Source organism: Haliotis cracherodii, unplaced genomic scaffold, assembly GCF_022045235.1.
Source record: "Haliotis cracherodii isolate W230 unplaced genomic scaffold, xgHalCrac1.p SCAF_14, whole genome shotgun sequence".
NCBI classification, from domain to species: Eukaryota; Metazoa; Mollusca; class Gastropoda; order Lepetellida; family Haliotidae; genus Haliotis; species Haliotis cracherodii.
This window is the reverse complement of record NW_027266269.1, coordinates 5,282,027-5,305,079: the sequence shown is the minus strand read 5'-3', so window position 1 is coordinate 5,305,079 and position 23,053 is coordinate 5,282,027. Positions and strand designations below refer to the sequence as shown.

The 23,053-nt window shown below is 46.8% G+C and overlaps 1 protein-coding gene across 1 annotated transcript in view; it reads left to right on the top strand.

Moving 5' to 3' along the window:
- The window catches only part of LOC139460978 (cilia- and flagella-associated protein 337-like), a 129,181-nt gene that overhangs the window by 35,520 nt on the left and 70,608 nt on the right, over window positions 1–23,053 (top strand). The window contains exons 16-22 of the mRNA XM_071242439.1: window positions 2,361–2,525; window positions 3,350–3,465; window positions 4,826–4,898; window positions 9,765–9,947; window positions 14,959–15,096; window positions 15,943–16,108; window positions 18,076–18,210. Coding sequence (XP_071098540.1) covers window positions 2,361–2,525; window positions 3,350–3,465; window positions 4,826–4,898; window positions 9,765–9,947; window positions 14,959–15,096; window positions 15,943–16,108; window positions 18,076–18,210 — 976 coding nt within the window. The remainder of the gene's footprint in view (window positions 1–2,360; window positions 2,526–3,349; window positions 3,466–4,825; window positions 4,899–9,764; window positions 9,948–14,958; window positions 15,097–15,942; window positions 16,109–18,075; window positions 18,211–23,053) is intronic.

Below are 23,053 nucleotides of genomic sequence, written 5' to 3'. Positions count from 1 at the left end.
AGAGACCACATCATGTCCCACGAGAAGCCCATCGTAGCTGCCCTGTATAATAACACGTACAACCAGGTGAGTGTGTTCTCCTAGCATGAGAGACCACATGTCCCACGAGAAGCCCATCGTAGCTGCCCTGTACAATAACACGTCCAACCAGGTGAGTGTGTTCTCCTAGCATGAGAGACCACATGTCCCACGAGAAGCCCATCGTAGCTGCCCTGTACAATAACACGTCCAACCAGGTGAGTGTGTTCTCCTAGCATGAGAGACCACATGTCCCACGAGAAGCCCATCGTAGCTGCCCTGTACAATGACACGTACAACCAGGTGAGTGTGTTCTCCTAGCATGAGAGACCACATGTCCCACGAGAAGCCCATCGTAGCTGCCCTGTACAATAACACGTACAACCAGGTGAGTGTGTTCTCCTAGCATGAGAGACCGCATCATGTCCCAGTAGAAGCCCATCGTAGCTGCCCTGTACAATAACACGTACAACCAGGTGAGTGTGTTCTCCTAGCATGAGAGACCACATGTCCCACGAGAAGCCCATCGTAGCTGCCCTGTACAATAACACGTACAACCAGGTGAGTGTGTTCTCCTAGCATGAGAGACCACATGTCACACGAGAAGCCCATCGTAGCTGCCCTGTATAATAACACGTACTACCAGGTGAGTGTGTTCTCCTAGCATGAGAGACCACATCATGTCCCACAAGAAGCCCATCGTAGCTGCCCTGTACAATAACACGTACAACCAGGTGAGTGTGTTCTCCTAGAATGAGAGACTGCATCATGTCACACGAGAAGCCCATCGTAGCTGCCCTGTACAATAACACGTACAACCAGGTGAGTGTGTTCTCCTAGCATGAGAGACCACATGTCCCACGAGAAGCCCATCGTAGCTGCCCTGTACAATAACACGTACAACCAGGTGAGTGTGTTCTCCTAGCATGAGAGACCACATGTCACACGAGAAGCCCATCGTAGCTGCCCTGTATAATAACACGTACAACCAGGTGAGTGTGTTCTCCTAGCATGAGAGACCACATCATGTCCCACAAGAAGCCCATCGTAGCTGCCCTGTACAATAACACGTACAACCAGGTGAGTGTGTTCTCCTAGCATGAGAGACCACATGTCACATGAGAAGCCCATCGTAGCTGCCCTGTACAATAACACGTACAACCAGGTGAGTGTGTTCTCCTAGCATGAGAGACCACATCATGTCCCACGAGAAGCCCATCGTAGCTGCCCTGTACAATAATACGTACAACCAAGTGAGTGTGTCCCCTAGCATGAGAGACCGCATCATGTCCCAGTAGAAGCCCATCGTAGCTGCCCTGTACAATAACACGTACAACCAGGTGAGTGTGTTCTCCTAGCATGAGAGACCACATGTCCCACGAGAAGCCCATCGTAGCTGCCCTGTACAATAACACGTCCAACCAGGTGAGTGTGTTCTCCTAGCATGAGAGACCACATGTCCCACGAGAAGCCCATCGTAGCTGCCCTGTACAATAACACGTCCAACCAGGTGAGTGTGTTCTCCTAGCATGAGAGACCACATGTCCCACGAGAAGCCCATCGTAGCTGCCCTGTACAATGACACGTACAACCAGGTGAGTGTGTTCTCCTAGCATGAGAGACCACATGTCCCACGAGAAGCCCATCGTAGCTGCCCTGTACAATAACACCTACAACCAGGTGAGTGTGTTCTCCTAGCATGAGGACCTGTGAACATTCCGGGGTAGAATAGATCTTCAGCAACCCATGCTTGCAGTAAAAGCCGACTGTGCTTATCATAAGAGGCGACTAACGGGATTCGGTGGTGAGGCTCACTGACTTGGTTGATGCATGTCATCGTATCCCAATTGTGTTGATCGATGCTCATGATGTCAATTACTGGTTTGTCTGGTCCAGACTTGATTATTTAAAGACCCCTGGCATATAGCTAGAATATTGCTGAGTGCAGCGTTAAACAACAAACAAACAAACACACAAGTGCATGAGAGACTGCGATCCCTGGCCGCGTTATACCAATAGACGTTAAAAGATGGGAATTGTTGTTACCCTGTTTGGTGCTCGGCATTGAGGGGCTATTGTCAGTATACTGTGTCTGAGTTGGGGATTCATGTTAATCTGCGGCATGGTATCGGAGGAGGTTAGCACCATGTAATCTGCATTAGTCCAGTACAAGCAGACACCACATGCACGCACGCATGCACGCACACATACACACACACACACATCCACATTGCTATATAAGTGCAATAATCTTGAATGTGACGTTAAACCCCATATCACCTCACCTCACCTCACCTCACCTCACCCACCAGACTGTAGAACTAAGCTGTCCATTGTTCCAGGTCGTCAGTGTGTGTCAGGCGGGGAGCATCATCGTCTGGCTGATTGACACGGGTCAGAAGGTCAAGCAGTTCAACAGTTCCCATGGCAACTCGGAGGTGACCTGCATCACTCAGGACCCGAGTGAAACCCGCCTGTACACAGGCAGCACGGACGGCACCGTCAAGGTAGGCTCTGCTCTTCAGGGCAGTCGGGTAGCCCAGTGGTTAAAGCTCTGCTCTTCGGGGCAGTGGGGTAGCCCTGTTGTTAAAGCTCTGCTCTTTGGGGCAGTGGGGTAGCCCTGTGGTTAAAGCTCTGCTCTTTGGGGCAGTTGGTTAGCCCAGTGGTTAAAGCTCTGCTCTTCAGGGCAGTCGGGTAGCCCTGTTGTTAAAGCTCTGCTCTTCGGGGCAGTGGGGTAGCCCTGTTGTTAAAGCTCTGCTCTTTGGGGCAGTGGGGTAGCCCTGTGGTTAAAGCTCTGCTCTTTGGGGCAGTTGGTTAGCCCAGTGGTTAAGGCTCTGCTCTTCAGGGCAGTCGGGTAGCCCTGTGGTTAAAGCCATGATCTTCGGAGCAGTGGGGTAGCCCAGTGGTTAAAGCTCTTGCTCATCACATTGAAGACCTGGGTTGGCTTTCTGACATCGGTACAATATGGGAAGCATTTTCTGGTGTCCCTCAATGTGATATTGCTGGAATATTGCTGAATGTGAGTCAAAACCTCACCACTCACTTACTTCATACGATCACAGGAAGCTTGGACCTTTGGCTGATATAGGTTATTGTTAAATGATGTTGATGATAATTGCAATGGGGACAACGATGATGGCAAGGATGATGATGATGATGATGATGATGATATGTGCTCTGAGGTGTTGACTTCAATGGTGATGATGATGATGTATAAAGGTGTGAGATTAGATGATGACGATGATGATGAGGAGGAGGATGAGGATGATGATGATGATGGTGAGGATGATGATGATAATGATGATGACGATGCTGACGCTTCTGTCTCTAGGTGTGGGACTTCAATGGTCACTGCTACCACAGCCTGGAGTGTTCTGGAGGGCAGCCTGCAGATGTTGGCCAGATCCTGGTCCTGAAGAGATCCGTGCTGGTGGTGGGCTGGGCCAAGTGAGTCCTTGTCAAACAGGCGGTCACATGTCACACTGGCCATCACATGTCACATAGGCCTTCACATGTCACACAGGCTGTCACATGTCACACAGGCAGTCACATATCACACAGGCAGTCACATGTCACACAGGCGGTCACATGTCACACAGGCCATCACATGTCACACGGGCTGTCACATGTCACACAGATGGTCACATGTCACACAGGCCGTCACATGTCACACAGGCCGTCACATGTCACACAGGCGGTCACATGTCACACAGATGTCCTCCGTTCAAATGTTTATCCCATGGAAGCGAGAGATAGACAATAATTTTGAAGGAATCAGTGGTACGGGCCGTAATTGTCGTTCGGAATATCCCGTGTTAACGTTTTGGAGTTTGCATGATTAGAAAACGCATTCCGACTGTCACTTTCAGGATCTGGTAAGTGATACTTTGATTGGTCGGGTGAAAGGTTGCTCTGACGTGACCCATAATGGGATGTCCTCAGATCTTTGTTAAGCGATAGTGAGAACTAGGATCTGATTTTAATGAGATTGTAAAATCAATAAACCCCAAAGTCTATTCTTCTTCTGGAATCAGCCGATTCAAATGATTTGTCCGACTTGAACCATGTTATATTTGATATATAATTTCTCTGTAATTTTAAATAAAACCTACAGTTGAGTCAATGGCCTGTGAATTCACCTGCAACCACAATAGCGTGATATCAGCATAATGGTTTGTCAGTGTACAGATCTCTGTCAATATTTCATAGATATTATTAAAGATATGTTTATTGTAGTGTTGTCGTCATGAATTGCATTAATTATGTATAAATTTGTTATGTAGATTCTGTATCAATACAAATTAATGAATATCGTTATATATGAATATCTTCAGCAACACATGCTTGCTGTAAAAGTTGACTATGCTTGTCATAAAAGGCGACTAACGGGAACGGGATCGGGTGGTAAGGCTCACTGACTTGGTTGATGCAGGTCATTGATCCCAATTGTGTGGATCGATGCTCATGATATCAATCAAAGGATTGTCCGGTCCAGACTCGATTATTTACAGACCGCCGTCATATAGCTGTAATATTGCTGAGTGCGGCATAAAACAACAAACCAACCAACATAGTTTGGATTTTACTTATTAATTGCGTGTCTACTTGGGTATTTGTTATCTATACACACACAGAATAATTAATTTTATGATTAATCAATATATTAACACAAAAAATTCCTATTTTGGACTTGGGATATTTTTTTACTTACAAAGGTTCAGTCAAATTATGCGAGGAGGGAAATGAGGGGATGAAATGAAAAATGAGATTTGTTCCTGTCGTACAGCAACTTGTTTTCTTGTTTCAGGTTTGTGACTGTGTTCCGTAACAGCGCCTTCCGTGACTACCACGTGCAGCCGTCTGACTGGAAGGGAGGTCAGGTGAGTGAGGAATGCAGAAGACAAGGAATCGGTCAAAGACGGATTGGATCACTCATTTACCGTATTTGACGTAATAAGCGCCCCGCTTTAATAAGCGCCCACTGCGATAATTGCTAACATATTGACTCGTGAACAACCCCAATTAGCACCCCTTCCGATCGATCAATATACACAAGACTTATTTATTCGCGTATAATACACACTCGTGTGTTATGTGCACCCTTAATTATGGGCAAAGAAATTCTGGAAAAATATATCTGTCGTACATAAACATTTCAGGCTGTCAGCATAAACCACAAAATTTATCTTTCAACTCTAATGATATTCTAATAAGAGCCCCCTATTTCTCATTTTGAGAGCGCCCTTGGCGCTTATTACGTCGAATACGGTATTAGATCAATCAATATATCAGTCAGTCAGTCAGTCAGTAAATGAATGAATGTTGGATTTGATAATTGCGTGTGTAGATCGTGTTTGTTTTGTTTTGTTTAACACCGTACACAGCAATATTTCAACTTTATGACGGCGGTCTGTAAGTAATCAAGTCTGGACCAGACAATCCAGTGATTGACATCATGACCATCTATCCACGCAATTGGAATACAATGACATGCTTCAACCAAGTCAGCGAGCCTGACCACCCGATCCCGTTAGTCGCCTCTTACGACAAGCATGGGTTGCTGAAGACCTATTCTACCCCGGATCTTCATGGGTCGAGTGGTAGATAAATGAATTGATGAGTGGTTGATCATTGACTGAATCAGCTTCTATAACACGTTGATCAGAGAATCAGATCAGTGATCTATGAAGTACTGAATGAATACATACTGATTGAATTCATCAGTGAACAAACCGATAAATTTATTATGAATCAATCAAGTATTGATTCCATCACTGAATCTATGAATGGATCTGTAAAATTGAGTAAAACAAGGTTTGCCCGTTCAGTGTATACAAGTTGTGTAAAATAGATTTGTGACTTTGTGAATGAATGTAAAAACATCTGTCAATGCCATCCCTGGTTAATCAGTTTGATGCAGTTCTGATTTTAGTTTTGGCTTTTTGTTTTTTGGGTGGTTGTAAAGACTGCAATCTGTATATTCTACTCTTTGACCCAGAGTCACCAAACTAGCCATTTTGTGTGTCAATACCATTATCTTCGTTATCGTGTATTACTACCCTGACCTCTGTGTTTCGTTTCACTACCCTGACCTCTGTGTTGCTTTTCACTACCCTGGCCTCTGTGTTGCTTTTCACTACCCTGACCTCTGTCTTGCGTTTCACTATCCTGACCTCTCTGTTGCTTTTCACTACCCTGACCAGTGTTGCTTTTCACTACCCTGACCTCTGTCTTGCGTTTCACTACCCTGACCTCTATTTTGAGTTTCACTACCCTGACCTCTGTCTTGCTTTTCACTACCCTGGCCTCTGTCTTGCTTTTCACTACCCTGACCTCTGTCTTGCTTTTCACTACCCTGACCTCTGTCTTGAGTTTCACTACCCTGACCTCTGTGTTGCTTTTCACTACCCTGACCTGTGTCTTGCGTTTCACTACCCTGACCTCTGTCTTGTGTTTCACTACCCTGACCTCTGTCTTCTGTTTCACTACCCTGACCTCTGTCTTGCTTTTCACTACCCTGACCTGTGTCTTGCGTTTCACTACCCTGACCGCTGTCTTGCGTTTCACTACCCTGACCTCTCTGTTGCTTTTCACTACCCTGACCTCTCTCTTGCTTTTCACTACCCTGACCTCTGTCTTGCGTTTCACTACCCTGACCTCTTTGTTGCTTTTCACTACCCTGACCTCTGTGTTCCTTTTCACTACCCTGACCTCTGTCTTGCTTTTCACTACCCTGACCTCTGTGTTCCTTTTCACTACCCTGACCTCTGTGTTGCTTTTCACTACCCTGACCTCTGTCTTACGTTTCACTACCCTGACCTCTCTGTTGCTTTTCACTACCCTGACCTCTGTCTTGCTTTTCACTACCCTGACCTCTGTGTTGCTTTTCACTACCCTGACCTCTGTCTTGCGTTTCACTACCCTGACCTCTATTTTGAGTTTCACTACCCTGACCTCTGTCTTGCTTTTCACTACCCTGACCTCTGTCTTGCTTTTCACTACCCTGACCTGTGTCTTGCGTTTCACTACCCTGACCTCTATTTTGAGTTTCAATACCCTGACCTCTGTCTTGCTTTTCACTACCCTGACCTCTGTCTTGCGTTTCACTACCCTGAACTCCCTGTTGCTTTTCACTACCCTGACCTCTGTCTTGCTTTTCACTACCCTGACCTCTGTCTTGCTTTTCACTACCCTGACCAGTGTTACTTTTCACTACCCTGACCTCTGTCTTGCTTTTCACTACTCTGACCTCTGTCTTGCTTTTCACTACCCTGACCTCTGTGTTGCTTTTCACTACCCTGACCTCTGTCTTGCGTTTCACTACCCTGACCTCTCTGTTGCTTTTCACTACCCTGACCTCTGTCTTGCTTTTCACTACCCTGACCTCTGTGTTGCTTTTCACTACCCTGACCTCTGTCTTGCGTTTCACTACCCTGACCTGTCTTGCTTTTCACTACCCTGACCTCTGTGTTCCTTTTCACTACCCTGACCTCTGTGTTGCTTTTCACTACCCTGACCTGTGTCTTGCGTTTCACTACCCTGACCTCTATTTTGAGTTTCACTACCCTGACCTCTATCTTGCTTTTCACTACCCTGAGCTCTGTCTTGCTTTTCACTACCCTGACCTCTATCTTGAGTTTCACTACCCTGACCTCTGTGTTGCGTTTCACTACCCTGACCTCTGTGTTGCTTTTCACTACCCTGACCTGTGTCTTGCGTTTCACTACCCTGACCTCTATTTTGAGTTTCACTACCCTGACCTCTGTCTTGCTTTTCACTACCCTGACCTCTGTCTTGCGTTTCACTACCCTGACCTCTGTCTTGTGTTTCACTACCGTGACCTCTGTCTTGCGTTTCACTACCCTGACCTCTGTCTTGTGTTTCACTACCCTGACCTCTGTCTTACTTTTCACTACTCTGACCTCTGTCTTGTGTTTCACTACCCTGACCTCTGTCTTGTGTTTCACTACTCTGACCTCTGTAATGTGTTTCACTACCCTGACCTCTGTCTTGCGTTTCACTACCCTGACCTCTGTCTTGTTTTTCACTACTCTGACCTCTGTCTTGTGTTTCACTACCCTGACCTCTGTCTTGCGTTTCACTACCCTGACCTCTGTCTTGCTTTTCACTACCCTGACCTCTGTCTTACTTTTCACTACTCTGACCTCTGTCTTGTGTTTCACTACCCTGACCTCTGTCTTGTGTTTCACTACTCTGACCTCTGTAATGTGTTTCACTACCCTGACCTCTGTCTTGTGTTTCACTACCCTGACCTCTGTCTTGCTTTTCACTACTCTGACCTCTGTCTTGTGTTTCACTACCCTGGCCTCTGTCTTGCGTTTCACTACCCTGACCTCTGTCTTGCGTTTCACTACCCTGACCTCTGTCTTACTTTTCACTACTCTGACCTCTGTCTTGTGTTTCACTACCCTGACCTCTGTCTTGTGTTTCACTACCCTGACCTCTATCTTGCTTTTCACTACCCTGACCTCTGTCTTGCTTTTCACTACCCTGACCTCTATCTTGAGTTTCACTACCCTGACCTCTGTGTTGCGTTTCACTACCCTGACCTCTGTGTTGCTTTTCACTACCCTGACCTGTGTCTTGCGTTTCACTACCCTGACCTCTATTTTGAGTTTCACTACCCTGACCTCTGTCTTGCTTTTCACTACCCTGACCTCTGTGTTGCGTTTCACTACCCTGACCTCTGTCTTGCGTTTCACTACCCTGACCTCTGTCTTGTGTTTCACTACCCTGACCTCTGTCTTACTTTTCACTACTCTGACCTCTGTCTTGTGTTTCACTACCCTGACCTCTGTCTTGTGTTTCACTACTCTGACCTCTGTAATGTGTTTCACTACCCTGACCTCTGTCTTGCGTTTCACTACTCTGACCTCTGTCTTGCTTTTCACTACCCTGACCTCTGTCTTGTGTTTCACTACCCTGACCTCTGTCTTGCTTTTCACTACTCTGACCTCTGTCTTGTGTTTCACTACCCTGACCTCTGTCTTGCGTTTCACTACCCTGACCTCTGTCTTGCGTTTCACTACCCTGACCTCTGTCTTACTTTTCACTACTCTGACCTCTGTCTTGTGTTTCACTACCCTGACCTCTGTCTTGTGTTTCACTACCCTGACCTCTGTAATGTGTTTCACTACCCTGACCTCTGTCTTGCGTTTCACTACCCTGACCTCTGTCTTGCTTTTCACTACCCTGACCTCTGTCTTGTGTTTCACTACCCTGACCTCTGTCTTGCGTTTCACTACCCTGACCTCTGTCTTGTGTTTCACTACCCTGACCTCTGTTTTACTTTTCACTACTCTGACCTCTGTCTTGTGTTTCACTACCCTGACCTCTGTCTTGCTTTTCACTACTCTGACCTCTGTAATGTGTTTCACTACTCTGACCTCTGTCTTGTGTTTCACTACTCTGACCTCTGTCTTGTGTTTCACTACCCTGACCTCTGTCTTGTGTTTCACTACCCTGACCTCTGTCTTGAGTTTCACTACCCTGACCTCTGTCTTGTGTTTCACTACCCTGGCCTCTGTGTTGCGTTTCATTACGCGGACCTCTGTCTTGTGTTTCACTACCCTGACCTCTGTCTTGTGTTTCACTACCCTGACCTCTGTCTTGAGTTTCACTACCCTGACCTCTGTCTTGTGTTTCACTACCCTGGCCTCTGTGTTGCGTTTCATTACGCGGACCTCTGTGTTGTGTTTCACTACCTTGACCTCTGACCTCTGCAGGAGCACGTGGAGGACATCCTGTGCGGGTCCTTCCAGAGCCCGAATGTCCTGGCGACTGGGTCGTATGACGGGGAGGTCGTCGTGTGGAACACCAACTCGGAGCAGGCGTCGCGGCACCTCAACCAGCGTGCACGCAAGAAGAACCTCACCAGGGGGAAGTCCATGATGCTGAAGGACAAGGAGGTCAGTGTGCAGCGAGTGGTGTGTCAGGGGGTCAGTGCGAGAGTGGTGTGTCAGGGGGTCAGTGCGAGAGTGGTGTGTGAGAGTGGTGTGTCAGGGGGTCAGTGTGAGAGTGGTGTGTCAGGGGGTCAGTGTGAGAATGGTGTGTCAGGGGGTCAATGTGAGACTTGTGTGTGAGGGGGTCAGTGTGCAGAGAGTGGTGTGTGAGGGGGTCAGTGTGAGAGTGGTGTGTGAGGAGGTCAGTGTGAGAGTGGTGTGTGTGTGTGAGGGGGTCAGTGTGCAGAGAGTGGTGTGTCAGGGGGTCAGTGTGAGAGTGGTGTGTGAGGGGGTCAGTGCGAGAGTGGTGTGTGAGGGGGTCAGTGTGAGAGTGGTGTGTGAGGAGGTCAGTGTGAGAGTGGTGTGTGAGGAGGTAAGTGTGAGAGTGGTGTGTGAGGGGGTCAGTGTGAGAGTGGTGTGTGAGGAGGTCAGTGTGAGAGTGGTGTGTGAGGAGGTCAGTGTGAGAGTGGTGTGTGAGGAGGTCAGTGTGAGAGTGGTGTGTGAGGGGGTCAGTGTGAGAGTGGTGTGTGAGGAGGTCAGTGTGAGAGTGGTGTGTGAGGAGGTCAGTGTGAGAGTGGTGTGTGAGGAGGTCAGTGTGAGAGTGGTGTGTGAGGGGGTCAGTGTGAGAGTGGTGTGTGAGGGGGTCAGTGTGAGAGTGGTGTGTGAGGAGGTCAGTGTGAGAGTGGTGTGTGAGGGGGTCAGTGTGAGAGTGGTGTGTGTGTGTGAGGGGGTCAGTGTGCAGAGAGTGGTGTGTGAGGAGGTCAGTGTGAGAGTGGTGTATGAGGGGGTCAGTGTGAGAGTGGTGTGTGAGGGGGTCAGTGTGAGAGTGGTGTGTGAGGAGGTCAGTGTGCAGAGAGTGGTGTGTGAGGGGTCACATTGAGGTCAGTCTGAGAGTGGTGTGTGAGGGGGTCACATTGAGGTCAGTGTGAGAGTGGTGTGTGAGGGGTCACATTGAGGTCAGTGTGCAGAGAGTTGTGTTTGAGGGGTCACATTGAGGTCAGTGTGAGAGTGGTGTGTGAGGGGTCACATTGAGGTCAGTGTGCAGAGAGTTGTGTTTGAGGGGTCACATTGAGGTCAGTGTGAGAGTTGTGTGTGAGGGGTCACATTGAGGTCAGTGTGCAGAGAGTTGTGTGTGAGGGGGTCAGTGTGAGAGTGGTGTGTGAGGGGGTCAGTGTGTGAGTGGTGTGTGAGGAGGTCAGTGTGAGAGTGGTGTGTGAGGGGGTCAGTGTGAGAGTGGTGTGTGAGGGGGTCAGTGTGAGAGTGGTGTGTGAGGGGGTCAGTGTGAGAGTGGTGTGTGAGGGGGTCAGTTTGAGAGTGGTGTGTGAGGGGGTCAGTGTGAGAGTGGTGTGTGAGGAGGTCAGTGTGCAGAGAGTGGTGTGTGAGGGGTCACATTGAGGTCAGTGTGAGAACGGTGTGTGAGGAGGTCAGTGTGAGAGTGGTGTGTGAGGGGGTCAGTGTGTGAGTGGTGTGTGAGGAGGTCAGTGTGAGAGTGGTGTGTGAGGGGGTCAGTGTGAGAGTGGTGTGTGAGGGGGTCAGTGTGAGAGTGGTGTGTGAGGAGGTCAGTGTGAGAGTGGTGTGTGAGGGGGTCAGTGTGAGAGTGGTGTGTGTGTGTGAGGGGGTCAGTGTGCAGAGAGTGGTGTGTGAGGAGTTCAGTGTGAGAGTGGTGTATGAGGGGGTCAGTGTGAGAGTGGTGTGTGAGGGGGTCAGTGTGAGAGTGGTGTGTGAGGGGGTCAGTGTGAGAGTGGTGTGTGAGGGGGTCAGTGTGAGAGTGGTGTGTGTGTGTGTGAGGGGGTCAGTGTGCAGAGAGTGGTGTGTGAGGAGGTCAGTGTGAGAGTGGTGTGTGAGGGGGTCAGTGTGAGAGTGGTGTGTGAGGAGGTCAGTGTGTAGAGAGTGGTGTGTGAGGGGTCACATTGAGGTCAGTGTGAGAGCGGTGTGTGAGGAGGTCAGTGTGAGAGTTGTGTGTGAGGGGGTCAGTGTGAGAGTGGTGTGTGAGGGGGTCAGTGTGCAGAGAGTGGTGTGTGAGGTGGTCAGTGTGAGAGTGGTGTGTGAGGGGGTCACATTGAGGTCAGTGTGAGAGTTGTGTGTGAGGGGTCACATTGAGGTCAGTGTGCAGAGAGTTGTGTTTGAGCGGTCACATTGAGGTCAGTGTGAGAGTTGTGTGTGAGGGGGTCAGTGTGAGAGTTGTGTGTGAGGGGGTCAGTGTGAGAGTGGTGTGTGAGGGGGTCAGTGTGAGAGTGGTGTGTGAGGAGGTCAGTGTGCAGAGAGTGGTGTGTGAGGGGTCACATTGAGGTCAGTGTGAGAGCGGTGTGTGAGGAGGTCAGTGTGAGAGTGGTGTGTGAGGGGGTCAGTGTGTGAGTGGTGTGTGAGGAGGTCAGTGTGAGAGTGGTGTGTGAGGGGGTCAGTGTGAGAGTGGTGTGTGAGGGGGTCAGTGTGAGAGTGGTGTGTGAGGAGGTCAGTGTGAGAGTGGTGTGTGAGGGGGTCAGTGTGAGAGTGGTGTGTGTGTGTGAGGGGGTCAGTGTGCAGAGAGTGGTGTGTGAGGAGTTCAGTGTGAGAGTGGTGCATGAGGGGGTCAGTGTGAGAGTGGTGTGTGAGGGGGTCAGTGTGAGAGTGGTGTGTGAGGAGGTCAGTGTGCAGAGAGTGGTGTGTGAGGAGGTCAGTGTGCAGAGAGTGGTGTGTGAGGGGGTCAGTGTGAGAGTGGTGTGTGAGGGGGTCACATTGAGGTCAGTGTGAGAGTGGTGTGTGAGGGGTCACATTGAGGTCAGTGTGCAGAGAGTTGTGTTTGAGGGGTCACATTGAGGTCAGTGTGAGAGTGGTGTGTGAGGGGTCACATTGAGGTCAGTGTGCAGAGAGTTGTGTTTGAGGGGTCACATTGAGGTCAGTGTGAGAGTGGTGTGTGAGGGGTCACATTGAGGTCAGTGTGAGAGTTGTGTTTGAGGGGTCACATTGAGGTCAGTGTGAGAGTGGTGTGTGAGGGGTCACATTGAGGTCAGTGTGCAGAGAGTGGTGTTTGAGGGGTCACATTGAGGTCAGTGTGAGAGCGATGTCTAAAGGGGGTCTCATTGAGGTCAGTGTGAGAGTGGTGTCTGTGGCAGTCACATTGAGGTCAGTTTGAGGGTGGTGTGTGAGGGGTCACATTGAGGTCAGTGTGAGAGTGGTGTGTGAGAGGTCACATTGATGTCAGTGTGAGAGCGATAACTGTGGGGTCTCATTGAGGTCAGTGTTGTGTGAGAACGTTGCTCCTTGAGAATATTGTGAATATGAGAGTATTGTCTCTGTGACAGTATTGTGCATACCATTTATGACGTAATAAGCTATTTGCTAATATCAATGTACACAAGACTTATTAATTCGCGTATAATACACACTCATGTGTTATATGTACCCTTAATTATGGGCAATTAAATTCTCGGAAAATATATCTGCCGTAGATAAACATTTCAGGCTGTCAGCATAAACCACGAAATTTATCTTTCAACTCTGTTTTTTTCACCAAAGTAATATTTCAGTAAGAGCCCCCTATTTCTAATTTTGAGAGCGCCCTGGGCTCTAATTACGTCAAATACTGTATATCAAAGCGTTGTCCACGCGTGAGTAGAACCATCTTTGGAGCCTCTGTCGAAAGATCAGAAGGTCCATGGTTCGATTCCCAGGTAGTGTCATATTGAAATAAGAAAAGATGGTACTTTTTGTAACCCTGACTGGCGCTTAACATTAACGGGACATAACAAGGTCTGGTTGGCTGATTGTCAGTACACTGAGTGGGGTATCCATGAAAAACTGCTGCATTGTATCCCTGTGGGTCAGCACAACATTAGTCTGAACCACTACAGTGAGCCACACACACACATATGCATGCACCTCACTATGCATCTTCCCGAGGCAAGGAGACCGCCTCCATGGTCTAGAGGTAGAGCGTCCGCCCAGAGAGCGGAAGGTCTGGGGTTCAATCCCCAGCTGTGTCATACCAAAAGATGTTAAAAGATGGTACTTGTTGTAACCCTGTCTGGCGCTGGGCATTAAGGGGCTAAAACAAGGACTGGTCCATTCGGAGTCAGTAAACTACATCCAGGGTTTGATCACCGGTCGCGTCATACAAAAAGACGTTAAAAGATGGTACTTGTTGTTACCCTGTCTGGCGCTCGGCATTAAGGGGCTAAAACAAGGACTGGTCGGCTCGGAGTCAGTATACTGTGTCTGAGTGGGGTATTCATGTTAAACTGCGGCATGGTATCTCAGTGTGCTAGCACTATAAATCGGCATCAGTCCGGATTAGTACAAGCAGACACACACACACACACACACATAGACGTGCATGCACGTCGCTATTTAAGTGCAATAATCTTGGACGCGACGTAAATCCCCCTTTCACCTCACCTCCCAAGGCAAGGGAGTTAACTGACTGTAAACGTCCAGTTTGCACCCTTGCCGAACTAGGCTGGTATTATGGAGTTACATTTTGGCTGGACTGACGAGTCTATGCATAGTCCAATCAAAATCGCGCACCGAAATCAAAATCCGGTTCATAAACTGTCGTGCAGATTTCGATCGATTGCAGGATTTGCAAAGCATGTGCACTGCCAACTCGTTGTCAGCAGATATTTTCCAAATCTCTTTATGTTTTTGATCAAGGTGCTCACTTGATTTGATGAACTTCGCAATGTAAGACACGTTTTATCACAATATATATCTTGATTATTGATCAGATCGTACTGACTGAGCGCCACCATTTTGTGTGAAGCAAACGCAAGTGATACGAGAGGTGGAATCTGATTGGTCATCGGAGAAGCTTTGAATGGACATAACTCATAATAGCCACTGGTGGTGCAACGATCAAGCCCAGGAATTCCAGCCTAGTTCGGCAAGGTTGGAAACTGGACTTTTAAAGTCAGTTAACTCCCTTGCTTTGGGAAGATGCTCGCTATGTAAGTGAGGTAGTTTCGAATGCAACGTTAAGCCCCTTTTCACCTCCTTTCTTCAGCCCAGTCAGCTGGCTCCGGTTGCCGAACACTCCGACAGCAAGTCCACCGTCGGCTCCATCACATCGATGGAGGTCAGGCCCAAGTCTCGGCCCAAGTCCCGCGCCCTGTCTCGAGTCAGTCAAGGCAGCAGCGACCAGGTAACGTTACCCTGTAGGCTTGAATCAGCTGTGTGTTTTGTTTGTTTGTTTGTTTGTTTGTTTGTTTTTTTGTTTGTCTGTCTGTCTGTCTGTCTGTCTGTTTGATAATGCTATCCTTTAGTTTTAAACAGTAATGTGTCACTTAACACTAGTTTCACAGAAAACATATCTTATTATTTAATTTTACTGTAAGAAAAGATGTAAGGACGAACGTATTAAGCAAAATTCTTAAATATTTAAAGTTAAATATCGAATCAAGAGTAATTAGTGTTGCAAATGTATAATTAAATAGATATTTCCTCCCCTCATTAACTCACTTGAAATTTGCGAAGATCCGGGGTAGAATAGGTCTTTAGCAACCCATGCTTGTCATAAGAGGCGACTAACTGGATCGGGTGGTCAGGCTCGCTGACTTTGTTGATGCATGTCATTGTATCCCGATTGCGAATATAGATGCTCATGATATTAATCACTGGATTGTCTGGTCCAGACTTGATTATTTACAGATCTCCATCATATAGCTGGAATATCACTGGAATGTTTGGTCCAGACTTGATTACTTACAGACCGCCGTCATATAGCTGGAATATTGCTGAGTGTGGCGTTAAACAACAAACAAATAATAAGCTAGACCTATCTGAAGTTTGACCCTGTCAAACTCATCTGAAGAAGGTGTCAGATGAAGATCGATGCTGATGATGTCAATCACGTATTGTGAGTGTGAATCACCCCAATGTTAACCTTACGGCCGTAGAAATTGTCCTCAACTATCCAGTGACCTTGACCTTGTGTTTTATCCTGTGACAGAGATGAAGGTATGAATGACCTTGACATTCTAACCCACAGAGTGAGTTCAGTATGGCTGTTGCTAAGCTGCTGTTCCTGGAGACAAGGAACGGTAATTCTGCAGGGGGCGGCGCCAACCTGGTGTCGTGTGGCGGCAACGGATGGGTGCGTTTCTGGAACTCGTCCAAGAACGTCTTACTGGCTGAGTTTGTTGCTCATCTCCACGGTGAGACTTGGAACCTCATGAAAAGCAGATGTTGTGATGTATTTCTTGGGTAGCTTAGTGGTTGAAGCGTTTGCTCGTCACGCCGAAGACCCGGGTTCAATTCCCGACATAGGTACAATGTGTGAAGCCCATTTCTGGTGTTCCCCGTCATGATGTTGCTGGAATATTGCTAAAAGTGGCGTAAAACTTCACTCACTCACTCACTCACTCACTCACTCACTCACTCACTCACTCACTCACTTTGGTAAAGACAACTTCAAATGTTAGCCCTTGGGAATTCTGGGTCCCCGGCAAACTGTGCTTATAGTATGAGTAAAAGACAGTCTGCTAGGGAACAATCCAGTGATTGATATTATGAGCAACGTCTACATCATCAGGGTATGACATGAAATCTAAATAATGTGGTCATTCTCGACGACATGGCTGATTGCATGTCATCTTACTTTGACGGCATGGCTTGTTGCTCATGATATCAATCACTGGATCGTGTGGTCCAGACTGGAATATTTACAGGCCACTGTCATTTTGCTGGAAGAGTGTCGTGTTAAATAACCATCAAACGTTAAAATATGTCTTTCTGTATCCCATGATTGTATCAATATTGTTAACACAAAATATTTTCAAATTTTACATACAAGGCCAATACCGTATTCGACGTAATAAGCGCCCCGCTCTAATAAGCGCCCACGGCGATATTTATTAATATATTGGCTTGTGAACAATCTCAATTAGCACCCCTTCCAATTGATCAATGTACACAAGACTTATTTATTCGTGTATAATACGCACTCGTGTGTTATATGAACCCTTAATATGGGCAATTAAATTCTGGAAATATATATCTGTCGTATATAAACATTTCCGGCTGTCAGCATAAACCACAAAATTTATCTTTCAACTCTAGTATTTTGGTGAAAAAGAAACATTCTAATAAGGGCCCCCTATTTCTAATTTTGAGAGCGGCCTGGGCGCTTATTACGTCAAATACGGCAGTTTAATTCTCACATTCATGAAGCTAACTAGGAAAAAAATCACAGAATATAGTAGTGTGTTTATCATGGGTCATTTGGTTAAGTATCGATGATTTGGTTCATGGTGGGTCATTGTACCTTGACTGTGGGATTGTTGCTCATAATATCAATCACTGTTTTGCCTGACCAAAAACTTTGTTAGGCTACACACCACCAAATGTTTTCCCACAGACTTCTATAGTAACGTTATATATTTTTTAAAAATAACTAAGCATTCAACAGCTATTACCTGTAAGTGTGTGCACAGTTTGGTCTTAGAGCAGCAATAAAAACAAAAAAAATGACTAGCTTAGCCAGCTCCTTATCCGAGTACAGGAAGCTAAACACACCACCCCCAGTTTCGCACCAAATGTCACCTCCTTGAAAATAGCTGTGGTCACATTCAGCATAAGTCATCATGTTGAAAAAGACAGTACTAAATAAAGAAAAACATGGTCAGTTTTAATAACTGGATGGATGTACATTTAAAAGACATAAAAATCTTATACAATATCCTCCAATCACAGCCTGCAGATATCTCTCGATCTGCACTGAAGGCTCCCTACGAAAAACGCACTGTCCCAACTGGTTCTGATTTGGTGTAGTAGAACCATTATTTACAGGGTGCCATCATATAGCTGAAACTTCTTTGATAGGCATTTACCAGTTGGAGTACTATGTAAGGATAGGATTTATACAACTTCTTTATTACAATTGAGAATGATGTTTTAGTGTAAGTTCTAACACTGTTATCAAGGTTCTTACACCGTTATCACTTGCTTGATAACAGTGGTAGAACCTTCATGGAATGTCGCTCTTAATTGTAATAAAGAAGTTGTTCATCCATAAATCCTATCCTTATTTATGTAGCTTGAATGTTGCTGAATATGGCTTATACCAACAAGCATACAAAACGTAATTTCACTCCTGATTCTGAATGTGCCTGTATTTCCTCAGCTGGCAGTATCATAATGGCGACTGACAAGAAGAATCAGTATCTGGTGACGGGCGACGTCGACGGCCTGGTGAAAGTCTGGGAGATCAGCGAGTACTGTACTCACCTTGTAGACAAGCCGTTACAGACACCTCCCCGTGAGTAGAGCTACACTTATACTGTACTCACCATGTAGACAAGCCGTTACAGACACCTCCCCGTGAGTAGACCTACACTGTTATACGGTAACAGCATGTAGAGAAGCCGTTACAGACACCTCTCCGTGAGTAGAGCTACACTTATACTGTACTCACCTTGTAGACAAGCCGTTACAGACACCTCCCCGTGAGTAGAGCTACACTTATACTGTACTTACCATGTAGACAAGCCGTTACAGACACCTCCCCGTGAGTAGACCTACACTGTTATACGGTAACAGCATGTAGACAAGCCGTTACAGACACCTCCCCGTGAGTAGAGCTACACTTATACTGTACTCACCTTGTAGACAAGCCATTACAGACACCTCCCCGTGAGTAGACCTACACTGTTATACGGTAACAGCGTGTAGAGAAGCCGTTACAGACACCTCCCCGTGAGTAGAGCTATACTTATACTGTACTTATCATGTAGACAAGCCGTTACAGACACCTCCCTAGAGCTACCCTTATACTGTACTCACCATGTAGACAAGCCATTACAGACATCTCCCCGTGAGTAGAGCTACACTTATACTGTACTTATCATGTAGACAAGCCGTTACAGAAACCTCCCTAGAGCTACCCTTATACTGTACTCACTATGTAGACAAGCCATTACAGACATCTCCCTGTGAGTAGAGCTACACTTATATTGAACTCACCATGTAGACAAGCCATTACAGACACCTCCCTGTGAGTAGAGCTACACTTATACTGTACTCACCATGTAGACAAGCTGGTACAGACACCTCCCCGTGAGTAGAGCTACACTTATACTGTACTCACCATGTAGACAAGCTGGTACAGACATCTCCCCGTGAGTAGAGCTACACTTATACTGTACTCACCTTTTAGACAAGCCATTACAGACACCTCCCCGTGAGTAGAGCTACACTTATACTGTACTCACCATGTAGACAAGCCATTACAGACACCTCCCCCTCACCATGTAGACAAGCCATTACAGACACCTCCCCGTGAGTAGAGCTACACTTATACTGTACTCACCTTGTAGACAAGCCGTTACAGACACCTCCCTGTGAGTAGAGCTACACTTATACTGTACTCACCATGTAGACAAGCCGTTACAGACACCTCCCTGTGAGTAGAGCTACACTTATACTGTACTCACCATGTAGACAAGCCGTTACAGACACCTCCCTGTGAGTAGAGCTACACTTATACTGTACTCACCTTGTAGACAACCTTGTACAGACACCTCCCTGTGAGTAGAGCTACACTTATACTGTACTCACCATGTAGACAAGCCGTTACAGACACCTCCCCGTGAGTAGACCTACACTTATACTGTACTCACCATGTAGACAAGCCGTTACAGACACCTCCCCGTGAGTAGAGCTACACTTATACTGTACTCACCATGTAGACAAGCTGGTACAGACACCTCCCCGTGAGTAGACCTACACTTATACTGTACTTATCATGTAGACAAGCCGTTACAGACACCTCCCTAGAGCTACCCTTATACTGTACTCACCATGTAGACAAGCCATTACAGACATCTCCCTGTGAGTAGAGCTACACTTATACTGTACTCACCATGTAGACAAGCCATTACAGACACCTCCCTGTGAGTAGAGCTACACTTATACTGTACTTACCATGTAGACAAGCCATTACAGACACCTCCCTGTGAGTAGAGCTACACTTATACTGTACTTACCATGTAGACAAGCCATTACAGACACCTCCCCGTGAGTAGAGCTACACTTATACTGTACTTATCATGTAGACAAGCCATTACAGACACCTCCCTAGAGCTACCCTTATACTGTACTCACCATGTAGACAAGCCGTTACAGACACCTCCCCGTGAGTAGAGCTACACTTATACTGTACTCACCATGTAGACAAGCCATTACAGACACCTCCCCGTGAGTAGAGCTACACTGTTATACGGTAACAGCATGTAGAGAAGCCGTTACAGACACCTCCCCGTGAGTAGAGCTACACTTATACTGTACTTATCATGTAGACAAGCCGTTACAGACACCTCCCTAGAGCTACCCTTATACTGTACTCACCATGTAGACAAGCCATTACAGACATCTCCCTGTGAGTAGAGCTACACTTATATTGAACTCACCATGTAGACAAGCCATTACAGACACCTCCCCGTGAGTAGAGCTACACTTATACTGTACTCACCATGTAGACAAGCCATTACAGACACCTACCCATGAGTAGAGCTACACTTATACTGTACTCACCATGTAGACAAGCTGTTACAGACACATCCCTGTGAGTAGAGCTACACTTATATTGAACTCACCATGTAGACAAGCCATTACAGACACCTCCCTAGAGCTACCCTTATACTGTACTTACCATGTAGACAAGCCGTTACAGACACCTCCCCGTGAGTAGAGCTACACTTATACTGTACTCACCATGTAGACAAGCCGTTACAGACACCTCCCCGTGAGTAGACCTACACTGTTATACGGTAACAGCATGTAGAGAAGCCGTTACAGACACCTCCCCGTGAGTAGAGCTACACTTATACTGTACTTATCATGTAGACAAGCCGTTACAGACACCTCCCTAGAGCTACCCTTATACTGTACTCACCATGTAGACAAGCCATTACAGACATCTCCCTGTGAGTAGAGCTACACTTATATTGAACTCACCATGTAGACAAGCCATTACAGACACCTCCCCGTGAGTAGAGCTACACTTATACTGTACTCACCATGTAGACAAGCCATTACAGACACCTCCCCGTGAGTAGAGCTACACTTATACTGTACTCACCATGTAGACAAGCTGGTACAGACACCTCCCCGTGAGTAGAGCTACACTTATACTGTACTCACCATGTAGACAAGCTGGTACAGACATCTCCCCGTGAGTAGAGCTACACTTATACTGTACTCACCTTTTAGACAAGCCATTACAGACACCTCCCCGTGAGTAGAGCTACACTTATACTGTACTCACCATGTAGACAAGCCATTACAGACACCTCCCCGTGAGTAGAGCTACACTTATACTGTACTCACCTTGTAGACAAGCCGTTACAGACACCTCCCTGTGAGTAGAGCTACACTTATACTGTACTCACCATGTAGACAAGCCGTTACAGACACCTCCCTGTGAGTAGAGCTACACTTATACTGTACTCACCATGTAGACAAGCCGTTACAGACACCTCCCTGTGAGTAGAGCTACACTTATACTGTACTCACCTTGTAGACAACCTTGTACAGACACCTCCCTGTGAGTAGAGCTACACTTATACTGTACTCACCATGTAGACAAGCCGTTACAGACACCTCCCCGTGAGTAGACCTACACTTATACTGTACTCACCATGTAGACAAGCCGTTACAGACACCTCCCCGTGAGTAGAGCTACACTTATACTGTACTCACCATGTAGACAAGCTGGTACAGACACCTCCCCGTGAGTAGACCTACACTTATACTGTACTTATCATGTAGACAAGCCGTTACAGACACCTCCCTAGAGCTACCCTTATACTGTACTCACCATGTAGACAAGCCATTACAGACATCTCCCTGTGAGTAGAGCTACACTTATACTGTACTCACCATGTAGACAAGCCATTACAGACACCTCCCTGTGAGTAGAGCTACACTTATACTGTACTTACCATGTAGACAAGCCATTACAGACACCTCCCTGTGAGTAGAGCTACACTTATACTGTACTTACCATGTAGACAAGCCATTACAGACACCTCCCCGTGAGTAGAGCTACACTTATACTGTACTTATCATGTAGACAAGCCATTACAGACACCTCCCTAGAGCTACCCTTATACTGTACTCACCATGTAGACAAGCCGTTACAGACACCTCCCCGTGAGTAGAGCTACACTTATACTGTACTCACCATGTAGACAAGCCATTACAGACACCTCCCCGTGAGTAGAGCTACACTGTTATACGGTAACAGCATGTAGAGAAGCCGTTACAGACACCTCCCCGTGAGTAGAGCTACACTTATACTGTACTTATCATGTAGACAAGCCGTTACAGACACCTCCCTAGAGCTACCCTTATACTGTACTCACCATGTAGACAAGCCATTACAGACATCTCCCTGTGAGTAGAGCTACACTTATATTGAACTCACCATGTAGACAAGCCATTACAGACACCTCCCCGTGAGTAGAGCTACACTTATACTGTACTCACCATGTAGACAAGCCATTACAGACACCTACCCATGAGTAGAGCTACACTTATACTGTACTCACCATGTAGACAAGCTGTTACAGACACATCCCTGTGAGTAGAGCTACACTTATATTGAACTCACCATGTAGACAAGCCATTACAGACACCTCCCTAGAGCTACCCTTATACTGTACTTACCATGTAGACAAGCCGTTACAGACACCTCCCCGTGAGTAGAGCTACACTTATACTGTACTCACCATGTAGACAAGCCGTTACAGACACCTCCCCGTGAGTAGACCTACACTGTTATACGGTAACAGCATGTAGAGAAGCCGTTACAGACACCTCCCCGTGAGTAGAGCTACACTTATACTGTACTTATCATGTAGACAAGCCGTTACAGACACCTCCCTAGAGCTACCCTTATACTGTACTCACCATGTAGACAAGCCATTACAGACATCTCCCTGTGAGTAGAGCTACACTTATATTGAACTCACCATGTAGACAAGCCATTACAGACACCTCCCCGTGAGTAGAGCTACACTTATACTGTACTCACCATGTAGACAAGCCATTACAGACACCTCCCCGTGAGTAGAGCTACACTTATACTGTACTCACCATGT